This window comes from Passer domesticus, chromosome 9 (assembly GCF_036417665.1).
Source record: "Passer domesticus isolate bPasDom1 chromosome 9, bPasDom1.hap1, whole genome shotgun sequence".
NCBI classification, from domain to species: domain Eukaryota; kingdom Metazoa; phylum Chordata; class Aves; order Passeriformes; family Passeridae; genus Passer; species Passer domesticus.
In genome coordinates, this window is record NC_087482.1 from 16,289,656 (window position 1) to 16,307,902 (window position 18,247).

General features: G+C 49.7%; 1 protein-coding gene across 1 annotated transcript; it reads left to right on the forward strand.

Annotated features, from left to right (window-relative positions):
• Positions 1-3,260: 3,260 nt before the first annotated feature.
• LOC135308336 (uncharacterized) lies at positions 3,261-17,385 on the forward strand. The gene is made up of 12 exons (XM_064433275.1): positions 3,261-3,267; positions 6,139-6,225; positions 12,352-12,459; positions 13,141-13,212; positions 13,301-13,372; positions 13,460-13,558; positions 14,012-14,086; positions 14,699-14,770; positions 15,385-15,456; positions 15,763-15,876; positions 16,499-16,664; positions 17,190-17,385. The coding sequence occupies exons 1-12, from the start codon at positions 3,261-3,263 to the stop codon at positions 17,383-17,385; spliced, it is 1,140 nt and encodes a 379-aa protein (XP_064289345.1).
• The last annotated feature ends 862 nt before the right edge of the window (positions 17,386-18,247 follow it).

Below are 18,247 nucleotides of genomic sequence, written 5' to 3' on the forward strand. Positions count from 1 at the left end.
GCTTTTACCTTTGATTTCTGGGACCAGATGAACTGGAAAATTTACAATCTAGTCTCTCTCAAAAGGAAGAGACTTTAGTCAAACCTGTTTCCAGAGCTTTATCATAGAGCTTTAAACAGAAGGATCGTAACAGAGACTTTCTCAAACACCAAAACAGAACACCTAGTTCTAAGATGTTAATTCCGAGTGGTGCTAGGTCTTTGTCCTTCTCTGGGAGGATCTCGGGTTTTGTTTGTAGCTCTTTCCCTTCTCCTGGCATGTCCGGGGTTTCCCCAGGCAGTGTGAACAGCATCCCAATCCCCGCAAAGGGGGAATCAGATCAGCTTCCAGCTTCGGTCGTGTCCTCTGTTTCTTCCAGGATTCCCTGTGCCTCTGATGCTACGACCAAGCATCCTTCATTCCTCCACAAAATCACCCACCCCTGGGTTTCCCGGGAAAGCATTCGGGATTTTCGTTGTGCTCCGAGAATTTAGGGGGTCAGGAGTTGTGTTCTGAAGAGATTGGGAGTCAAACGGGTGTGAGAGATGAGAGTTTGGGGAAGGTTTGTAAAACAAGGGCTGCTGTTTCTGAGCCCTGTTCCGCTTGCAAACAAGTTGCGGTCAGATCTTGTTCTGAAGTTGTTCAGCAGGGCTTGCCAAGGGGGGCTCCAGATCCGCTTTGCCTGGACAAGGGGCTGTAGGAGTCACCCCTGCCACGGTTTCTTCCCGGGAAGTTATTCCCTCAGATTGGGCTCAGGCGGGCAGATTGTTTTGCAGTTCTGAGAATTCTTTTCATAGAGATTCCTCCACCAAGCCTCTTCCAGGGTTTTTGCCACTTTTAGCACCCCAGACTCTGGTTACAGCTAGTGGGGGGGCTATAGATTTAGCTCTGCCTGCAGGGAAGCAGGCAGGGGGACAAACAGAAGCAGCGGGAGGCAGCCAAGAGTCAAGCAGAGCAGGGATGGCTCTGCCCAGAGAGATGGATGGCGTGGAGGCAGGAGAGCTCAGGAAAGTTTCTGTGCAAACACAAAGAGTTCATTAGGAGCCTTGAAACCTCTCTCATTTGTTGCTGGGGGAGCTGGGGAGGAAAGCATGCTGAGATCGCAGCTCAGACCTGAGAGTTTTCCAGCTGAGTCCCTGTGGGTGGGGATGCGGTGTGGAACCTGTAACAGCTCATTGCAAAGTGTCACAAATACAAATTTGGGATCTACAGCTCTAGAACAGCTTGATTTGTATGAATCTATAAACCCCAATTTAGTGAATTGAGATGTGATTTAGCAAGCTCTAGCTTTCTTCCTCTAACCAATACAACACATTCCTTGGCCGCTACCTCCAGCGGCGGGCAGGGGAAGGGAGGTGTGTTAAAAATGTAGAGCTCTCCTCCTCCACCCTTCCTGGCAGGGCTCCCGGGAAGGACGACACCTCTGCCAAGAACTTGGAGCTTCTTGGCAAGGTTCCTGAGACAGCTGATTGCTGTGACAACACTACCTGTTCTTCTGTACCAGATACAGGAGTGATGAGAGCAAGAAACCACACACAGTCTAAATCAGAGGGAAACCTTCCACTTCAACTACCTAATTCATCTAATATTAGTCAAAGTTTAGAAAAAATTTAGACTCAAATAAACAGCTCCTTGCCTTAACCTGTAGGATATAGTCATAATGATGTAAATCCATGCTATGAAACTCATTCTCACCATGATATAAAAGAACTCCATCAAGCTTTGAAAGAATGTAGGTTCTCTTCTCCTTATTTTAAGAATGTCTTGAAAAGTATATTTAATTCTTTTACTTTAGTCCCTGCTGATTGTCAAAATGTAGCTTCCTTGATCTGAACCAATTCACAATATCTTTTATGGGAATTCCAATGGAAAAAATCTTCTTAATAAATCAGTTGAAAAATATAACAATACTCCTTATGAGAATATAGATATTATATACCCAACTAGCAAGTGATCCAACTTTCCACAGACCAGAAAATCAGGCTGTAGAATTGCCTCAGCCTATAGTCACAGATATTAAAAATTCTGCTAGAAAAGCTTTCCTTGCAGTTGAGCCAGCTGGTACCCATGTAAATGCTTACCCTACTATCAAACAAACTGATTTAGAACCCTTTAGTTCTTTCCTAGATAGATTACCCAAGCTGTTGAAAAACAGTGTCCAGGTGAACAAACTCATTTCTGTTTTATCCAAAACCTTGCTTTTGTCAATGCCAACGAAGAATGTAAAAAAATTATTTTAACTGTACCTGATCAGCCTCCAAGTGTAACACAGATGCTAACAGCTGGCAGTAAGCTCACCTCTCCACAACATCTGGCTAATGTACAAGTCAATGCTTTTGGAAAGCAGATTGCAGAATCGCAAGAATAGTCTAGAAAAACATCGGGAGATAATTTAGGAAAACCTTTAAGAGAAAATTTGAGACAACAAATGGAAAATCTTGAAAAAGCCCTAGAAGCACAAACAAAAATTTTGTCAAAATCTGTTAGCACTGTACAGTTGGACTCTGATAAAAAAATTTCTTGCTTTGCTTATAGTAAAACACATTAAAAAAGATTGTCCTTCAAAAACAATCCAACCTAAACAACTTTCTATTTGCCCTCGATGTCAGAAAGGGAAGCATCTTGCTAAGCACTGACACTCTCAGTTTGACATCGATGGCAAACCTTTGTCGTTAAACTCTAAAAAGATCGTGGATAATCTCTAAAAAGAGCATGGATTAGCACTGCGCCTCGACACAAGCAGTGGTACCTCCTGACAGTCAATTACCCAGCCAAGTGGCATTGGTACCTTCATCATTTATTCCGCAGTCAACCATTCCTCAAATGGTCCCAGCTCAATACGCTCAAGTACAAGGTTTGAATTGGCCTCCTCAAAATTAATACAGCTTTCAAATAATTTTTGTTATGAAAGTATTCCTACTGGAATTATCAGGCTTTTTTCAACAAAGACAAGATCTTTTAATTATAGTCAAGGCCAGCAACAAAATTTTCAGACTTTCAGTGCATCCAGCTGTTGTTTCAGTAAATTGTAACAAAGAGCTAGTAATTTTAGCTCTTGCACTTAATGTTCCTATAGTAATTCCACCAAAAACACCTATAGCTATTGCATTTCTTTTACCCATGAATACATCCAAGCAAAACAACTTTCCAGAGAATTCAATTCTGTCTGTGCCATGTGGAACTCAGGTCCTGAGGTCTTTTGGGTGCTATCTTTAGACCACAGCCAACCAAAATTGACTTGCAGCCTGACTCACCGTGGTAAAACAATTTCCATTACAGGCATGCCAGGTACTGGTGCAGGTGTCACTGTAATTTCTCACGTGTTTTGGCCCAGTGATTGGGATTTGGTAACTCCTGCAAGTTCCCTCACAGGGATTGGAGGTGCTACTGCGTGTTTGCAAAGTGCATCCCTGATTAACATTACAAGTCCTGAAGGACAAAGAGCGACAGTGTGTCCTTTTGTTGTTCAGAAGCCTCTCAGTGTCTGGGGGAGAGACATCCTGTCCCAACAGGGAGCAAAACTAAAAGTGAGCCTGTGATGGAAACCACACCAAAACCTGCCACTTTAAAGCTGAACTAAAAAACTGATCATCCTATAGAGATTGATCAATTGCCTTTAACTGAGAAAAAATTAAATATCCTTAAAAGATTAGTAAAAGAACAGTTACAGCAAGGTCACATCACACCCACAAACAGTCCCTGAAATTCACCAGTATTTGTCAACCACAAGAAGACATCGGACAACCCTAGAAATTGCTTCATGACCTAAAGAAGATCAATAAAGTAACTGAAGACATGGGACCTCTTCAGCCTAGACTTCCTTCTTTATCAATGATCCCAAAACCCTGGCCTCTTGTTGACATTGATTTAAATGACTGTTTTTTCCACATCCCACTTCACCCTAGTGATGCTCCAAGATTTGTCTTTTCAGTTCCAGTCAGTCATCGATCGAAGAGAACCCATCCAGAGATACCACCAGAAATCATTGCCTCAAAGAATAAAATAATTGCCTATAATTTGTCAATATTTTGTTGCACAAGTTTTGTCTCCAGGTTAACAGAAGCATCCAAGATCCATTATTCTACACTAGATAGATGATTTGCTCATCACAACTACAATGCAGCCAAGGAGAAAACAAACTCGTGCTAGTGTTGTTACTGAAATCCAAAATACTGGAGTTGAAATTTCTATGACCAAAATTCAAGAAGTTCCACCCTAGAAGTATCTAGGATGGAAAATGACTGAAAAAAACATTACAAAAGAATCAGCTCCAGACCAGTATCAGCAACCTACAAAATTTACAACAACTTCTAAGAGAAATCACTTAGGTCAGGACTGATTTGAGAATTACCAGTGATGAACTGAGACCACTTTTTAATTTACTGAGAAGAAGCTGTGACATCAATTCTCCTAAAACTCTAACACCTGAAGCTCTTGCAGGCCTTAACAAAGTCATAGAAGCTCTCCAAAGACGACAAGATCATAGCTGTATTCCAGAAAAGCCTTACTTTTTTGCAATTTTGAGAGAAAAAAATGCAACTTTGTAGCCTCATCTTTTGATGAGACTCTTCTAAGAGAGATCCTTTGTTGATAATAAAATAAGTCTTTCTTCCCTACAAGTTTCCAAAGACTCTTTTTTCAGTTTTAGAGATAATAGCACAAATTGTAATGAAAGCCAGAATAAAATTGTAAGTTTAGCAGGTCAAGAATTTTAGTTTTCTATTTACCATTGGAAAAAAAAATCTTAATTAGGCAATGTAAAATTCTGATGATTTGCAATATGCATTGTTAAATTTTCCAAGTATTTGTTGTGTTCATTACCCAGCTCACAAATTATCACAAGCAAAATTGAGTTGGAGAGAGAAACCTATGTTAGGCAAAGAAGCTTTGAACACAATAACTCTTTTCACTAACAAATCTAGCAAAAGGCACAAGTCAGTTGTAACTTAGTTGAACCAAACAACTAAAATTTAAGAATCAGATATTGCAATAGTAGAAGGATCTCCACAAATTGTTAAGCTTGCTGCTGTAGTTTAGGCTTTTCATCTCTTTCTAAAACCTTTTAATTTAATCACAGATTCTGCTTATGTTGCTAATTTGGTTAAAAGAATAGAAAGATCAGTTCCAAAAGATGGTTTGTTGCTAATGTAGTTAAAAGAATAGAAAGATCAGTTCCAAAAGATGTTATGTTGCTAATGTAGTTCAAAGAATAGAAAGATCGGTTTAAAGAATGTTAATAATGACACTTTATATCGTTGGCTTTCATGTCTTTATACAACTTTGCAATCTAGAACTAATCCATATTTGATTTCTCACACTAGGGCTCATTCCATGCTTCCTAGATTTTTAGTAGAAGGAAACGCAGGAGCACAAAACCTGACAATGGTTATTTCAAACACTTTACCAAACATTTTTGAATAAGGAAAACTGAGTCATGCCTTTTTTCACCAAAACGCACAAGCACTTGTGCAAATGTTTCAGATTTCCAAAAGTGAAGCTAAGGCTATCGTCAGTACTTACACTCAGTCAGCTTCTGCAGCCTCCTGTTTCTACAAGAGCAGTCAACCCACAAAGCTTACAAAGCCTGCAGTTATGGCAAACGGATATCACTAAATATCCTTCCTTTGGTACATTTAAAAATATACATGTTTCAGTAGACATGTTCTCTTGCACAGTTTTTACTTCTGCTCGCAAAAGTAAAACAAGTAATCATGCCTGTCAACCTTTTTTGCAAGCTTTTGCTTCATTAAGTGTACCCCAAGAAGGAAAAACTGACAATAGTCCTGCATATAGATCTCAAAAATTAGCCACATTTTAAAAAATTTAAGTGTTCATCACAACTTTAGTATTCCTCATTCTCCCACAAGTCAAGCAATTATTGAGACAACACATCAAACATTAAAACATATTCTTCATCGACAGAAGGGGGATTAGAGGTGACACCACAGATGAGGTTGAACAAAGCTTTCTATGTTTTGAATTTTTTAAACAGCTCTGTTGCAGAACCCGATCCACCAATTTTTAGGCATTTTTCAAATAAAAGACAGATGAAACGGAAAGAAAATCCCCCTGTTTTAATTAGAAACCCTGAGACTGGACAAATTGGAGGTCTTTTTGGCTTAACCACTTGGGGCAAAGGGTGTGCTCCTGTCTCTACAGGTGCAGGAATTAAGTGGGTCCCAGCCAAAAACGTCAAACCGTATCGCACCCCAGAACGTGTTGGCGAGTCCAAGACCGTGGAAGCGAGTACGCAGACGTGAGCCCAACAGAGGCATCACGGGCCACGCCTGGCATTCCTTGTTCATCCCTGGAACCTGCAAAGTCTGATTTTATGCTATTTATCAATGTGTCAATTGTGTGTTTCGTAGAATCGTTTTGGCAAAAGCGTGGGTTTTGTTTTGTTACATTATAGATCTCCCTCTACTGGATTTTCAAAGGTGAAATTCTTTTTAAAGGTCAAAAGCAAAGTTTTTAAATTGAGATATATAGGAAGATCTTTTGCCAAAAATATACTCACTAAAAGGATGGAACGAAATTGAGTGATACACTAGTGTTAGTTGGTTTTAATTGTTTCTTGTAGTGCAAATTTGCCTGTAGAACAACTGAAAACAAATGTTTGGGTGACCTTAGCCAAGGCAACAGGCTCAGATATCATATGCTTGTCTAATTCAGAAGCAGAAAACCTGTCCAGTTGGTGTGCCAGTAAAGGATTTGCCTTTGATTGAAAAACAATTTAATAGTAAGCCTAGTGAAATTGACAATGAGAGCAATCCTGTACTGAATTGGAACATTTGGGCCAAGGAACTTCCCAAAGCAGTGTCTGAACCCCAAGAATTAGAAATCCTCGGTTCTTTAACAATGGACTTTTGCCTTACGTTGACAGATAATGACTCACCAGAAGGCGACCTTCCAAAGTACAATGTTAGTCCCCATTATTTTGCATACAGAAATTCAAGTTTTTAGTGTAGTGATTCAGACAGTTGGGATGTGCTTTCCGAGGCTGACCAATGTCCTTGACAATTGCCAAAAGGATATGGGCTCATTTGTGGAGATAGGGCTTGGCAAGGCTTTCCATCACGCCTTGAAGGTGGCCCATGTAGCATTGGCATGCTCACTGTGATAGCACCTACTGCTAAAGCAGTCATTAAGAAGAAACATAGGGGAACAAGATCTGCTCATCACTATGATGAGAATTGTAAGAGTGATTTCATGCCTTAGAATGCTGCCAAAAAGGTTTCAGCAGGTTTGTTTTTACCCCAAATGGCTTCAGCAAGGGCATTGAAACAATGAGATGGAGTTGAATGTTGGCTGAGTAAAGAAACTAATACCACATCCACTGCAATCAGTGATATGTTGAGAGATGTTAATAATGTTAGACATGCTACCCTTCAAAACAGAGTAGCAGTGGATTTTCTTTTACTGGCACATAGACAGGGTTGTGAGGAATTTGAAGGATTCTGTTGTATGATCCTGTCAGAGCATTCTGAATCCATCCAAACAGCATACAAAAGCTGAAAGATTTGAGAGCTCAAGTTAAAGAAGATGGTCTGTCATAGTTAGATGATTTGTTCCAAGAATGGAGCTTTGCACCTTGGCTAAGGGAACTCTGTAAGATAGGTCTATATGTGCTGAGTGTTTTGGTGGCCATACTAGTAGTGACACCTTGCAGACTTTGGTGTGACAAATGATGGAGAAAACTATCAAAGAAGTTTTTGTCATACAAGAGAGAAAAGTAGGAAATAGATTCACAGAAAGTTCTCCAAATCTTTCCGAGATGGTAGATGAAGGTATAGCCATAGAAAAAGGTTTTGAATTAAAACCTTAGAACAGGTGAGAGTTTTTGAACAATGAGTTGTAATTGTTATCAGACATGTCTTATGCCCTTTGAACTGACTGGACTTTCACAGCATTAAAATTGCTGTGTTGTAATATAGCAATACTTAATGTGAGCAAAAAGGAAGCTTTAAGCAAGTAACAAGCAGATATATTAAAGCTACAAAACGCAAGGGAGTTAATAAAGGAGACAGTTAGGAAAGTTTCTTTTTAGTTGAACCAAGAGGGGGAATTGTGGGAATCCATAAAATCTGAGGGTTCTGGAAAAGATGCAAAAGGCAAGCCTCAGTGACAGCAGAACTGCAATTAGAGCTAAAAAGTAATCATAAGATTTCCCAGCAGAAAAATTGTATAAGAAGTAGGCAAGTAAAGACTTAGAGAGCAATGGTCTATGTATTAACACTTGTCTAAAACAACTCCCTAACCTGCAAAAAAGTCTATCTAGTTGAACATGAGGAAGTTCTAAGCTTAATAATGGAGCTCTGTGTGTTGTATTTTAAGCAGATATTGTATTTGAAATAAGCAAGCATTATTTTAACCAAAGGAATGTGTGCTTATAGTAATTGGATGGAACTAATGTCAATAGGTTTTGGTTTTTGTGGTTGGCCAGGAAACTTTTAAAGTAAGTTACAACATTAAGTTCTTGGTCTGCTGCTTGGGATGTGAGATGCTGGCATCTTTCCATGGTCATAACCATATAATGAGACTGATGCTGGAAAATGAAACTACTCAAGGCACATTCCTGAGTAGTACTGTCCTGTTTGTGATTTCTACATAGATCCAGATCCAGCAATAAGGGGCAGCTGTCCAGCTGAGCCCAGCTGTGCCAGCAGCTCCAGCCGTGCTGGGGAGCCTTGCCAGCTCTGGGCCCTGCTGTGCACGAGGGTCCCTGTGTGCCCCTGGCAGCTGGGGCCTCAGCCACCTCCTCTCTCCGCAGGAGCACCTCTGCAGCTTCACAAGACCGGCCAAAGGCCTCAGTCATGGAGAACTGGGCCTGTCCTCTTGCATCTCCGTGCCAGTGCCCGTTGTCCCTGCCATGGCTGCATGACCAGCTTATTGCTGGGCGCATGCTGCTGCCACCACCACCCAGAACAGGAGCCTCTGTCCCCAGAGGTGCTGGTCCTAGTGTCCAGCCAGGACAGGTGGTGCGGCCCTCCTGCCAGGGAAGGGCCTGAGCCCAGCAACATCTTTGGGCTTCAGCTCAGGTGTCTGTGAGCTACCACCAGCACTGGCTGAGCTGATTGTCTGGCACAGCCAGGAGGGGCAGCCAGCAACCACATATAGGACTCCTGAGAAAAAGCGACCCCATTTTGTCTTTGTTTTACATTTTGACATATTAGAAATTTTTAGAAATATTCAGCATTATTTTTCATAGGAAAATAATCCCCAAATATTTCTGACATTTTTCTATTGTCCTTTAGGATTCTTCAAAATACTTTTCGAATTAGAAAAATTTAGAACACTTTTACACTTGTAGAATAAAAAATAAAATTGCATTTAATTGGTAATCTTCGCTCTAAGAAGAATGAAGTCATGACAAGATACCCAGTGTACTGGAGAGGCTCTTTTCTCACTGGAGATTTGTACCTAGTGACAAAAACCAACTTAAAACCTTTTCCCTGATATTTTCTGGGATTTCTCACAAGCTCACCTCTCTGTCTTCGGAGGCAAACTTTGAGCACAGTGGGCATTTCCTGCAGTGCAGGAGGGTCTCTGTGTGCCAGCTGCAACTGGGGCCTGAGCCACCTCCTATCTCAACAGGTGTCCATCTGCAGCTTTACAGGAACGGCCAAACACCTCAGTCTGGGACACCCGTAGCACACATTTCCCATCTCCATGCCCACGCCCAATGTCCCTGTCCCAGCTGCTTTAACAGCTTGTTGCTGTGCAGATGCTGCCTCCAGCCAGACAAGGTCCTCTCCCCCTGAAGGCACTGGCCCTGCTCTCTGGCCCCTACTGAAGGTGGGCAGGGCTTGGCCCAGCTCTTCTCTTGTAATACAGAGATGGAGCTGTCACCCCAGTGTCCGGGTGGTAGCAGCAGCAAAGCCCAGCCAGGATCAGCACTGGCTGAGCTCCGTGCCCAGGAGCAGCCGTGGATGGCCACGGGGTGGGCAGGCAGGAGCCAGGCAGGGGCTGCTGTGACCAGTGGCGGGGCCCTGGGGGGATGGGGGAGCCCATGCTGAGCATCCCTGGGCTGAGGGACATTTTCTTGCCTGGGACCATCTGGGCCTGGACCTCCTCCAGTGGCATGCCCAGGAAAATAGGAAAGACATCAAGAGCATCTCCAGGGACACAGCCTGACCAGCAATGTCAGCAGGTGAAAAATAAGGTTTTTCTGAGCAATGGAACTGTGATAAAGCAAAACAATCAGGGCAGTCCATTCATACAGATGGGGGCACACTCTGGGGGTACAGCTAAGGGCATGAGGTCACAGCAAGCTCAGGGGTCACAGGAGGCTGAGGTCACAGCAGGCCCTGAGGTCACAGAGGTGCCAGAGCCCCGTGGTTGCACAGCAGCACAAGGAGCCAGCAGTCAGTCCCTGAGCACAACTATTGCGGCAGCAGCGGCGGTGGCAGCAGCGGTGCTGACATTGGGACAGTGGTGACAGGACAGTGGTGGCAGCAAGAGCTGCGGGACTGGCGGAGGACAAGGCACCATGGCCCTTGCTCTGCGCCTCCTACTCCTGCTGCTCCTGGCCATGGCCCTGCCTGCCAGGGCTGCCCAGGCTGCTCCGCTGCAAGCGCGACGAGCAGGTGAGCCGGCAGCCTGGCTGCCCTTTCCCGGGACAGCGCTCCCTGTTCCCCGGGAAGCGCTGGGAATGGCTTTGCCCAGGGCATTAGGGAGGGTTTCCTCTGTGGGAGGGAGAGTGTCCCAAGGGGCCCTGGGTAGCCCCATTTCCCATTCCTGTCCCAGAATGTTACACAGGGCAGGGAAAGAGGGTGGAGAGTGACCAGAGCCAGTTCAGAGCTCCCCAGGCCCCCATGCACCTTTGGCCATGTCCATTCACACCTGGCTCCCATGGCCTTACCAAACACCCCTGCAGTGCCCGGTTCCCTGAGGCAGAAGGGGATCCCAGCACACACAGAAATGGTTCTGGTGTTTGCCCCCTTCTTGATTTGGATCACAACTTACATGACTTGGAAGTCCTGGTTAATGACACTTTGAATGGCTTGGAGAATGCTGGAGGCAAGTTCTGCATTTCCGTTTTTACTGGCAGAATAATCAGTGTCCATGTGGATAAAGCTCACTCATGGGCCATTTTTGTTAAGGTTAAGTCAGAGTGGAAAGATTTTAAAAACTTTGCCCTGCTCCCTTCTGGAGCCCTGAGGGATCCCACAGGATCACTGTCAGTGGGAGGAAGGAGCATTTAGCTGGCCATCTTCCTCCCATGTGCAAGGCCAGTGTGTCCTTCCGTGTGCTCTGTGCAGCCACAGAGAAGAGCAGAGAGGGAAGGGGCCGGGCCCAGGGCTGTGCCCCGGGGCTGAGCCTTGTGGGCAGCCTGAGGATCTCCTGCAGTGCCACAGCAGCTCTTCTGTCCTGCCTTTCTTTGCAGCTGAACCTGCTGGTGAAGGTGGTACAGCTTCCCAGCTCACGTCCGGAACTGAGCCTCTGGGAGATGCTGAGGGTAGGTCAAGTCCTTTCCCCTGGGAGAGCTGCCAGCTCAGAGGCCAAAGCTGGGCCAGGGGGGCATTGCTGCAGGTGCCAGCACAGAACCATGCACGTGTGTGCCCGCGCCCTGCACGATCCCCTCACCGCTGCTGCGGCTCAGTGGTGCCCGTGCAGATCAGCAGAGATGGCAGAAGCTTCTGTGGCTGTTGTGTTATAGGTGTGTCTGCAGGGAGGACTTCTCCAGCTCCTTTGCTGATTCCTACAGAGAAGCCTGGCTCCCGTCGCAGGGGTGAGTAGTGTGTCCCTGCTGACCCCACAGGCTGATCCCTGCTTTTGTGGGACCCGTTCCTGGGAAATGGAACTCTGCTGCTCTAAGGTCCTCCTCCGAGGGGAAAGAACAAAGCTACAGGACACCAGAAACCCCATGAGCCATCCGAAAATATGAGACAAATGCTGAAGGAAATGCAGCAGGCAGGAGAAGGTGGGTGCATTTCCCTCATGCTTCCCCTGGGTCTCAGCAGCCGGGGGCTTTGGCTGCACATCTGGACACGCCGTGCCCGGCACAGTGGGAAGGGATCCATGGCAGCCTCGCTGCCCCACAGCTGCTGCTGCTGCTTTCATGCCCTGCAGGGCTGTTTCCCAGCCTGGCCTGGCTGCAGCTTCTGCCCAGCCCCTGCAGGAAGGCATTTGGCATCAGCTGACAGGCTGCCCAGTTACACCACAGGCCTGAGATCCCCTGCAATTTCCAATTGCTGGGTAGAATAGAAAGGGCACCAGATTGGAGAAGGGAGGGCCCTGGCCTACCCAAAAGGTTTATAGGAATTTCCTGATTTCTAGCCATGTCTTTAACAAGCATTCCCTCCTGAAGGCCTCACCTCCCCAGTGGGGAACATCCCCACCTGACCCAGCTGTCCCTCTTCCTTTCTCCAGAAGTGGATGCAGAGGCTGGGCAGAAGGCGGCATTTCCCGGAGGAAGCAGTGGTTCTGTGCCAGCCTCTGCTGCAGGAAGAGAGGCGATGCCTGGCCCAGGCCCAGGAGGTAATTGCTGTGCCTCTGGGCCTGAGCCCTGCTGAGGCTTCAGCTGCCCTCTCTGCTGCCTGGCAGTGCAGGCACAGCCCGGACAAGTCAGGCACAGCCCAGGGGAATTATCCCGAGAAGACTCAGGGCACTCGGGTACTGAGCCGTCCTGCTGGGGTCCCTCCATGGGAGACACTTCCTGAAACCTGGGAGCGACTGCACAGAGTGCCCATGGTGGGGAAAGGACAGAGAGGGAGAGCAAGATTCCAGTGTGTCCTGAGAGGGCTTGACTATGTGCCCTTGGCCTGTGGGATTAGTCCCAGTGGAAAAGAGAGATGGAGAGACAGAAGGTAGAAAGGGAGGGAGACAAGGGCAGGAGGGATGGAGGGATAGAGGGATAGTTGTGGCACTGTCTGCTTCATTTTTCCCCAGTGCTTTAGCAAGAGTTTCAGCTGTGGGAGTGGGAGAGAGACCCAGGGCCCTGGGCTGCTCCAGCAGCCCCTCCAGGGATGATGCAAAGGGCATGGAAAGAAACACCAGGAGCCAGCCCAGAGTTCCTAAGGCCCCTGTGCAGCTTTCGCCATGTCCATTCACATCCGGCTCGCACGGCCTTGCCCGACCCCCTTGCAGTGCCCAGTTCCCTGAGGCAGAAGGGGATCCCAGCACACCCTGAAAAATGTTCTCATCTGTGATCCGATCTAGCTGAGGTTGCTCGGAAGGCTTCTCCATTAGCTTGGCTGCATAAAGTTTTGAAACCCTTGGAGCCTCCTGCAGGTATGTTCTCAGTGTGCCACCAAGGAAGAATTGTTGACAACCTGGCAGGAACCAGGTGACAGAAGCTTCTGTGGCTCTTGTGTTACAGGTGTGCCTGCAGGGAGGACTTTTCCTGTTCCTTTGCTAATTCCTACAAAGAAGGCTGGCTCCCATCGCAGAGGTGAGTCGTGTGTCCCTGCTGACCCCACAGGCTGAGCCCTGCTTTTGTGGGATCCATTCCTGGGAAACGGAACTACTTTCTCTTAAGGTCCCCTGAGAGGGAAGAAGAAAGGCAAAGGACAGAAGAAACTCCACGAGCCAAACAACATCCTGAAACAAATCGTGACAGAACTTCACAAAGGGCATGGTGAGAACATTTCCATTTGCTGCCTTCCCCTAGGACTCAGCAGCCGGGGGCTTTGGCTGCACATCTGGACACGCCGTGCCTGACACAGCAGGAAGGGATCCATGGCAGCCTCGCGGCCCCGCTGCTGCTTTCACACCCTGCAGGGCTGTTTCCCAGCCTGGCCTGGCTGCAGCTTCTGCCCAGCCTCTGCAGGAAGGCATTTGGCATCAGCTGACAGGCAGCCCAAACTGCACCACTGGCCTGAATTCCTCTGCAATTTCCCAATCCCCAGGCCCATCCAGAGGGGTGGCTGCTTGGAGGAGGGAGGGCCATAGCCAGCCCAAAAGGCACTGGAGGGATCAGGATTTTCCTGGTCCTTATCCATGACTGGGACATGTGTTGCCTCCTGAAGAGGCCACATAACCAGTGCATAATGATTCCATCTGATCCAGCTGTGCCGCTTCCTTTCTCAAGGGATGGACAGAGAGGCTCTGTGGAAGATGGCATTTCCTGAAGGAAGGGAAGAGATGCCAGGCACAGTCCCAGGAGGTAATTGCTGTGCCTCTGGGCCTGAGCCCTGCTGAGGCTTGAGCTGCCTGCCATCTGTGCTGCCTGGCAGTGCAGGCACAGCCCAGAGAAGACTGGCACACCCCAGGGGAATTATCCCGAGCAGGCTCAGGGCACTCGGGTACTGAGCAGTCCTGCTGGGGTCCCTCCATGGGAGACATGTCCTGAAAACTGGGGGCGACTGCATGGGGTGCCCATGGTGAGGAAAGGACAGAGGGGGGACAGCAAGGCTCCAGTGTGTCCTGAGAGAGCCTGGTTATGTGCCCTTGGGCTGTGGGAGCTGTTCCATGGGCGGGTGGGCAAGCAGGAGGGAGGGACAGAGTTTGGGAGGGATAGTTGTGGCACTGCCTGCTGCAGTTTTCCCCAAGCATTTAGTGAGGGGTTCCTGTGTGGGAATGAGGGAGGCCCAGGGCCCTGGGCTGCTCCAGCAGCCCCTCCAGGGATGTTGCAAAAGGCATGGAGAGTGTGTGGAGAGTGACCAGGAGCCACAGGCTCCCACAGACTGACCCAACCCCCTTGCAGTGCCCAGTTCCTTAAGGCAGAAAGAAATCCCAGCATACCATGGAAATGGTTCTGATCTCTGCTCCTTTTTAGATGGGGATCATGACTTGGATTACTTGGAAACACTGGTGAATGGTGGTTTGAAGAGCTTGCCAGATGTTGGAGGCAAGTTCTCAATGTACATTTCCTGACAGAATAATCAGTGTCAATGTGGCAAGAGCTGAGTCAAGTGGCATTTCCCTTAAGTTCCTCTGAAGGTTGATCAGTTCAGGAAATCTTGCCCTGCTCCATTCTGGAGCTCTGAAGGACCCCACAGGATTGGTGTCAGCGGGAGCATTTAGTTGTCCATCTTCCTCCCATGTGCAATGTCACTGTGTCCTTCCATGTGCTCTGTGCAGCCAGGGAGAAGGACAGAGAGAGAAGGGGCCGGGCCCAGGGCTGTGCCCCAGGGCTGAGCCTTTGGCAGCTCCTCTGCCGGCCCCAGGGAGCCTGAGCTGCTCTTGCTGCCACTGCCAAGCCCTGGCCCTGCCCGGGGCTGGCTTTAGAGCTGCTGGCAGCTCCAGGGAGTCCTTTCTGCCACGACTGCCCTGCAAGGGGCTCCTTCCATCCCAGTGTGGGGCCACTGCAGGCATGAGGTCCCCCTGCTCCTGAGTGGAAGGCAGAGCTGATGGAGTGCCTTGGATGGTGCCAGTCACCCAGGTGCCCTCACTGCCACTCGGGCCTGAAGGAGAATCTTCAACAGTGTCACAGGAGCTGTTCTGTCCTGCCTTTCTTTGCAGCTAACCCGGTTGGTGAAAATGATCTGGCTTCCCAACCTACATTCAGGATTGAGCCTCCGGGAGATGCTGAGGGTAGGTCAAGGCCTTTCCCCTGGGAGCACTGGTGGCTCAAGAGCCCAAAGCTGGGCCAAGGAGGCAGTGCTGCAGGTGCCAGCACAGAACCATGCATGTGTGTGCCCTTGCCCTGCACGATCCCCTCATGATTTCTCCCCAGCACTGGCAGCTGTCTGGGGAAGGGAGGGCCCTGGCCCAGCCACAAAAGCCCAGATAATATGTGAATCTTTTCACCATTTTTGATAAGCATGCTGCCCTGAAGATGCCAGCAAAGAAAGGGGGAACTGTTCCATCTGATCCAGCTGTCCTTTTTTGTTTCTCAAGTGATGGACCAAAAGGCAGGGCTGAAGGAGGTGTTTCCCCAAGGAAGCAGTGGCTCATTGGCAGCCCCTGCTGCAGGAAGGAAGGCGATGCCAGACAAGGGCACAGGCACAGCAGGTAATTGCTGTGCCGGGCTCAGCCCTGGCCGGGGCTGTGTGGCAGCAGCTCTTCCCCCAGGGCCTGCCCTTGCCCGGCCCGGCAGCAGCCAAAGCTGGAGGCGCCTCGGCTTCCAGGCCTCTGGAGCTGGTTCAGAGCACCGGGGAAACAGGACTGGTGCAGCAACGTCCCTCCCGCTGCAGCTGCTGCGGAGCTGGCCCTGAGTGCCCAGAGGCCCAAGGCACAGGAGCAGCCCCGAGCGGGAGCCCTGCCGCCAGCCCAGGGCCAGAGCCAGCCCTGGCTCCTGACTGAGCAGGGGCTGCGCTGGGTCCTGACAGGGCCTGAGCCTGTCCCCTGGGGCTGGGGGAGCTGTCACGGGGCAGGGAGGGCCAGGGCTGGCAGTGGCTGCTCAGGGATGGCTTTTGCCCGTGTCCCTGGCAGCAGCCACTGCCCAAGCAGCTGCGCTGCCCCCAGGCTCTCCTCCCGGCCTGCTGGGCTTTGTTGGCTGGCACAGCCTGTGCCAAGGGCCAGCAAGGTGCCTGCAGGCCCCAGCTCTGGGGGAAACAGCTCTGCCCGTATCCACCATGCTGCCAGCTCAGCAGTTCAGCACATCACGGGCTCACGCTCCCCATTTCTCCCACAGATGCAGCCGGCACCACAACATGTGTTCCCGATACCCACAAGGGCCTTGGAAGGGACTTCTGTAAGGGAGCAGCCTGCTGGGCAGGGTTAATGGCTGGCCTGCTTTGTTTGGAGCTTGTTCTCATGTTGTGCTGTGTCAGATTGTGGTGTTACTGGAAGAAGAAACGGTGAGTGGACATCTTTCCCTGAAAGAGCTTCTTTTGAAAATCTAATACAGACAGGAAGCATTCCCAGCGAGGTCGCAGTGGAGCTGTGGCCAGTCCATGGTTGTCCAAATAACTCTGCTGAGGGTTCTGCTGCTGCCCAGTGCTTCCATTGGCCTCTCAATTGCTGGGCCTTGTCCTGGGGGCCCCGCTGGGGCAGCAGCCAGTGCTGGCTCCCACTGAGGCTGCCTGGCCAAGAGCAGCCCCAGGGGCACGGGGCAGAGGCAGAGAGGGGTAGGGAGGAGAAAGAGCAGGGCCGAGATTGCCCTTGAAAGGCAGAGGTGCTCTGGGGCCCGCTCCTGGCCAGGCACCCTGCCCAGAGCCGTGCCCTGCTGGCCGGGGCCTTGAGGGGCAGCTGTCCAGCTGGGCCCAGCTGTGCCAGCAGCTCCAGCTGTGCTGGGGAGCCTTGCCAGCTCTGGGCCCTGCTGTGCAGGAGGCTCCCTGTGTGCCACTGGCAGCTGGGGCCTCAGCCTCCTCCTCTCTTCACAGGTGCTTCTGTGCATCTTCAGCAGATGGCCCTAACAACACAGGCAATGAGAACGTGGCCGTTTATCCCAGCTCTCCGCTTCTGCCCCTATCTGCCCTGCCGTGGCTGCAGCAGCGTCATGAGGCCTTCCCAAAACCCGTCCCTCCACGAGACCCTCTGCCCCCGAGCCCCCTGGTCCTGTTCCCTGGCCAGAACTGAAGTTCGGCATCCCCTGTCTGACAGGGCAGGGCTTGGCCCATATTTCATATTTAAATAAAAGAATAGAGTTTTCACAACTATGTCCGGGTGGTAGCAGCAGCAAAGCCCCCCCGGCACCAGCACTGGCTGAGCTCCATGCCCAGGAGCAGCCATGGATGGCCACGGTGTGGGCAGGCAGGAGCCAGGCAGGGGCTGCTGTGCCCAGCGGCGGGGCCCCGAGGGGATAGGGGAGCCCATGCTGAGCATCCCTGGGCTGAGGGCACATTTTCTTCTTTGGCACCAGCTGGGCCTGGACCTCACGAGGCACACAGGGATATTTTGGGGTCCCTGCAGAGGCGTGCAGGGATCCCTCATGAGGCACAAAGGAGTATTGATGGCCTCTCCTCAGGTGTGCAGGGATCCCTCATGCGTTGGGCAGCAGGGTTAAATTTGAGAGGGTTTTTACTCTTCTCAGCACAGCACAGGGACACTTGGCCGAGGTTTTGCCAAGCTGGGAGAAAGCCTCTTGCAAAGGCTTGGGCCCAGCCTGTGGGCACAGCGGGCGGGCACAGCCCATCCCCTGGGCCAGGCCGGGCTGCTCAGGCCGGGCCGGGCCGGGCCAGGCTCGGGCCCCGGCAGGGAAGGGCCGCGGCCCTGGGCTCTGCTGAGGCTGCTGAGCTCCGGCCTGCCCTGTGCTGCAGCCCAACACATTGACAGCCATGGCCGTGCCCTGGGCCACCGCAGGCACCCGGGGCTACAGCTGAGGCCGCGCCTTCTCCCACTGAAGGGAGGCTGGCTCTGTTCCCTTGCAGGGCACAGCTTAGCTCCCAGCACCTTTGTGAACCTGCCTGCCGGGGAAGTGCTGGGGGGCAGAGAGTTCCAA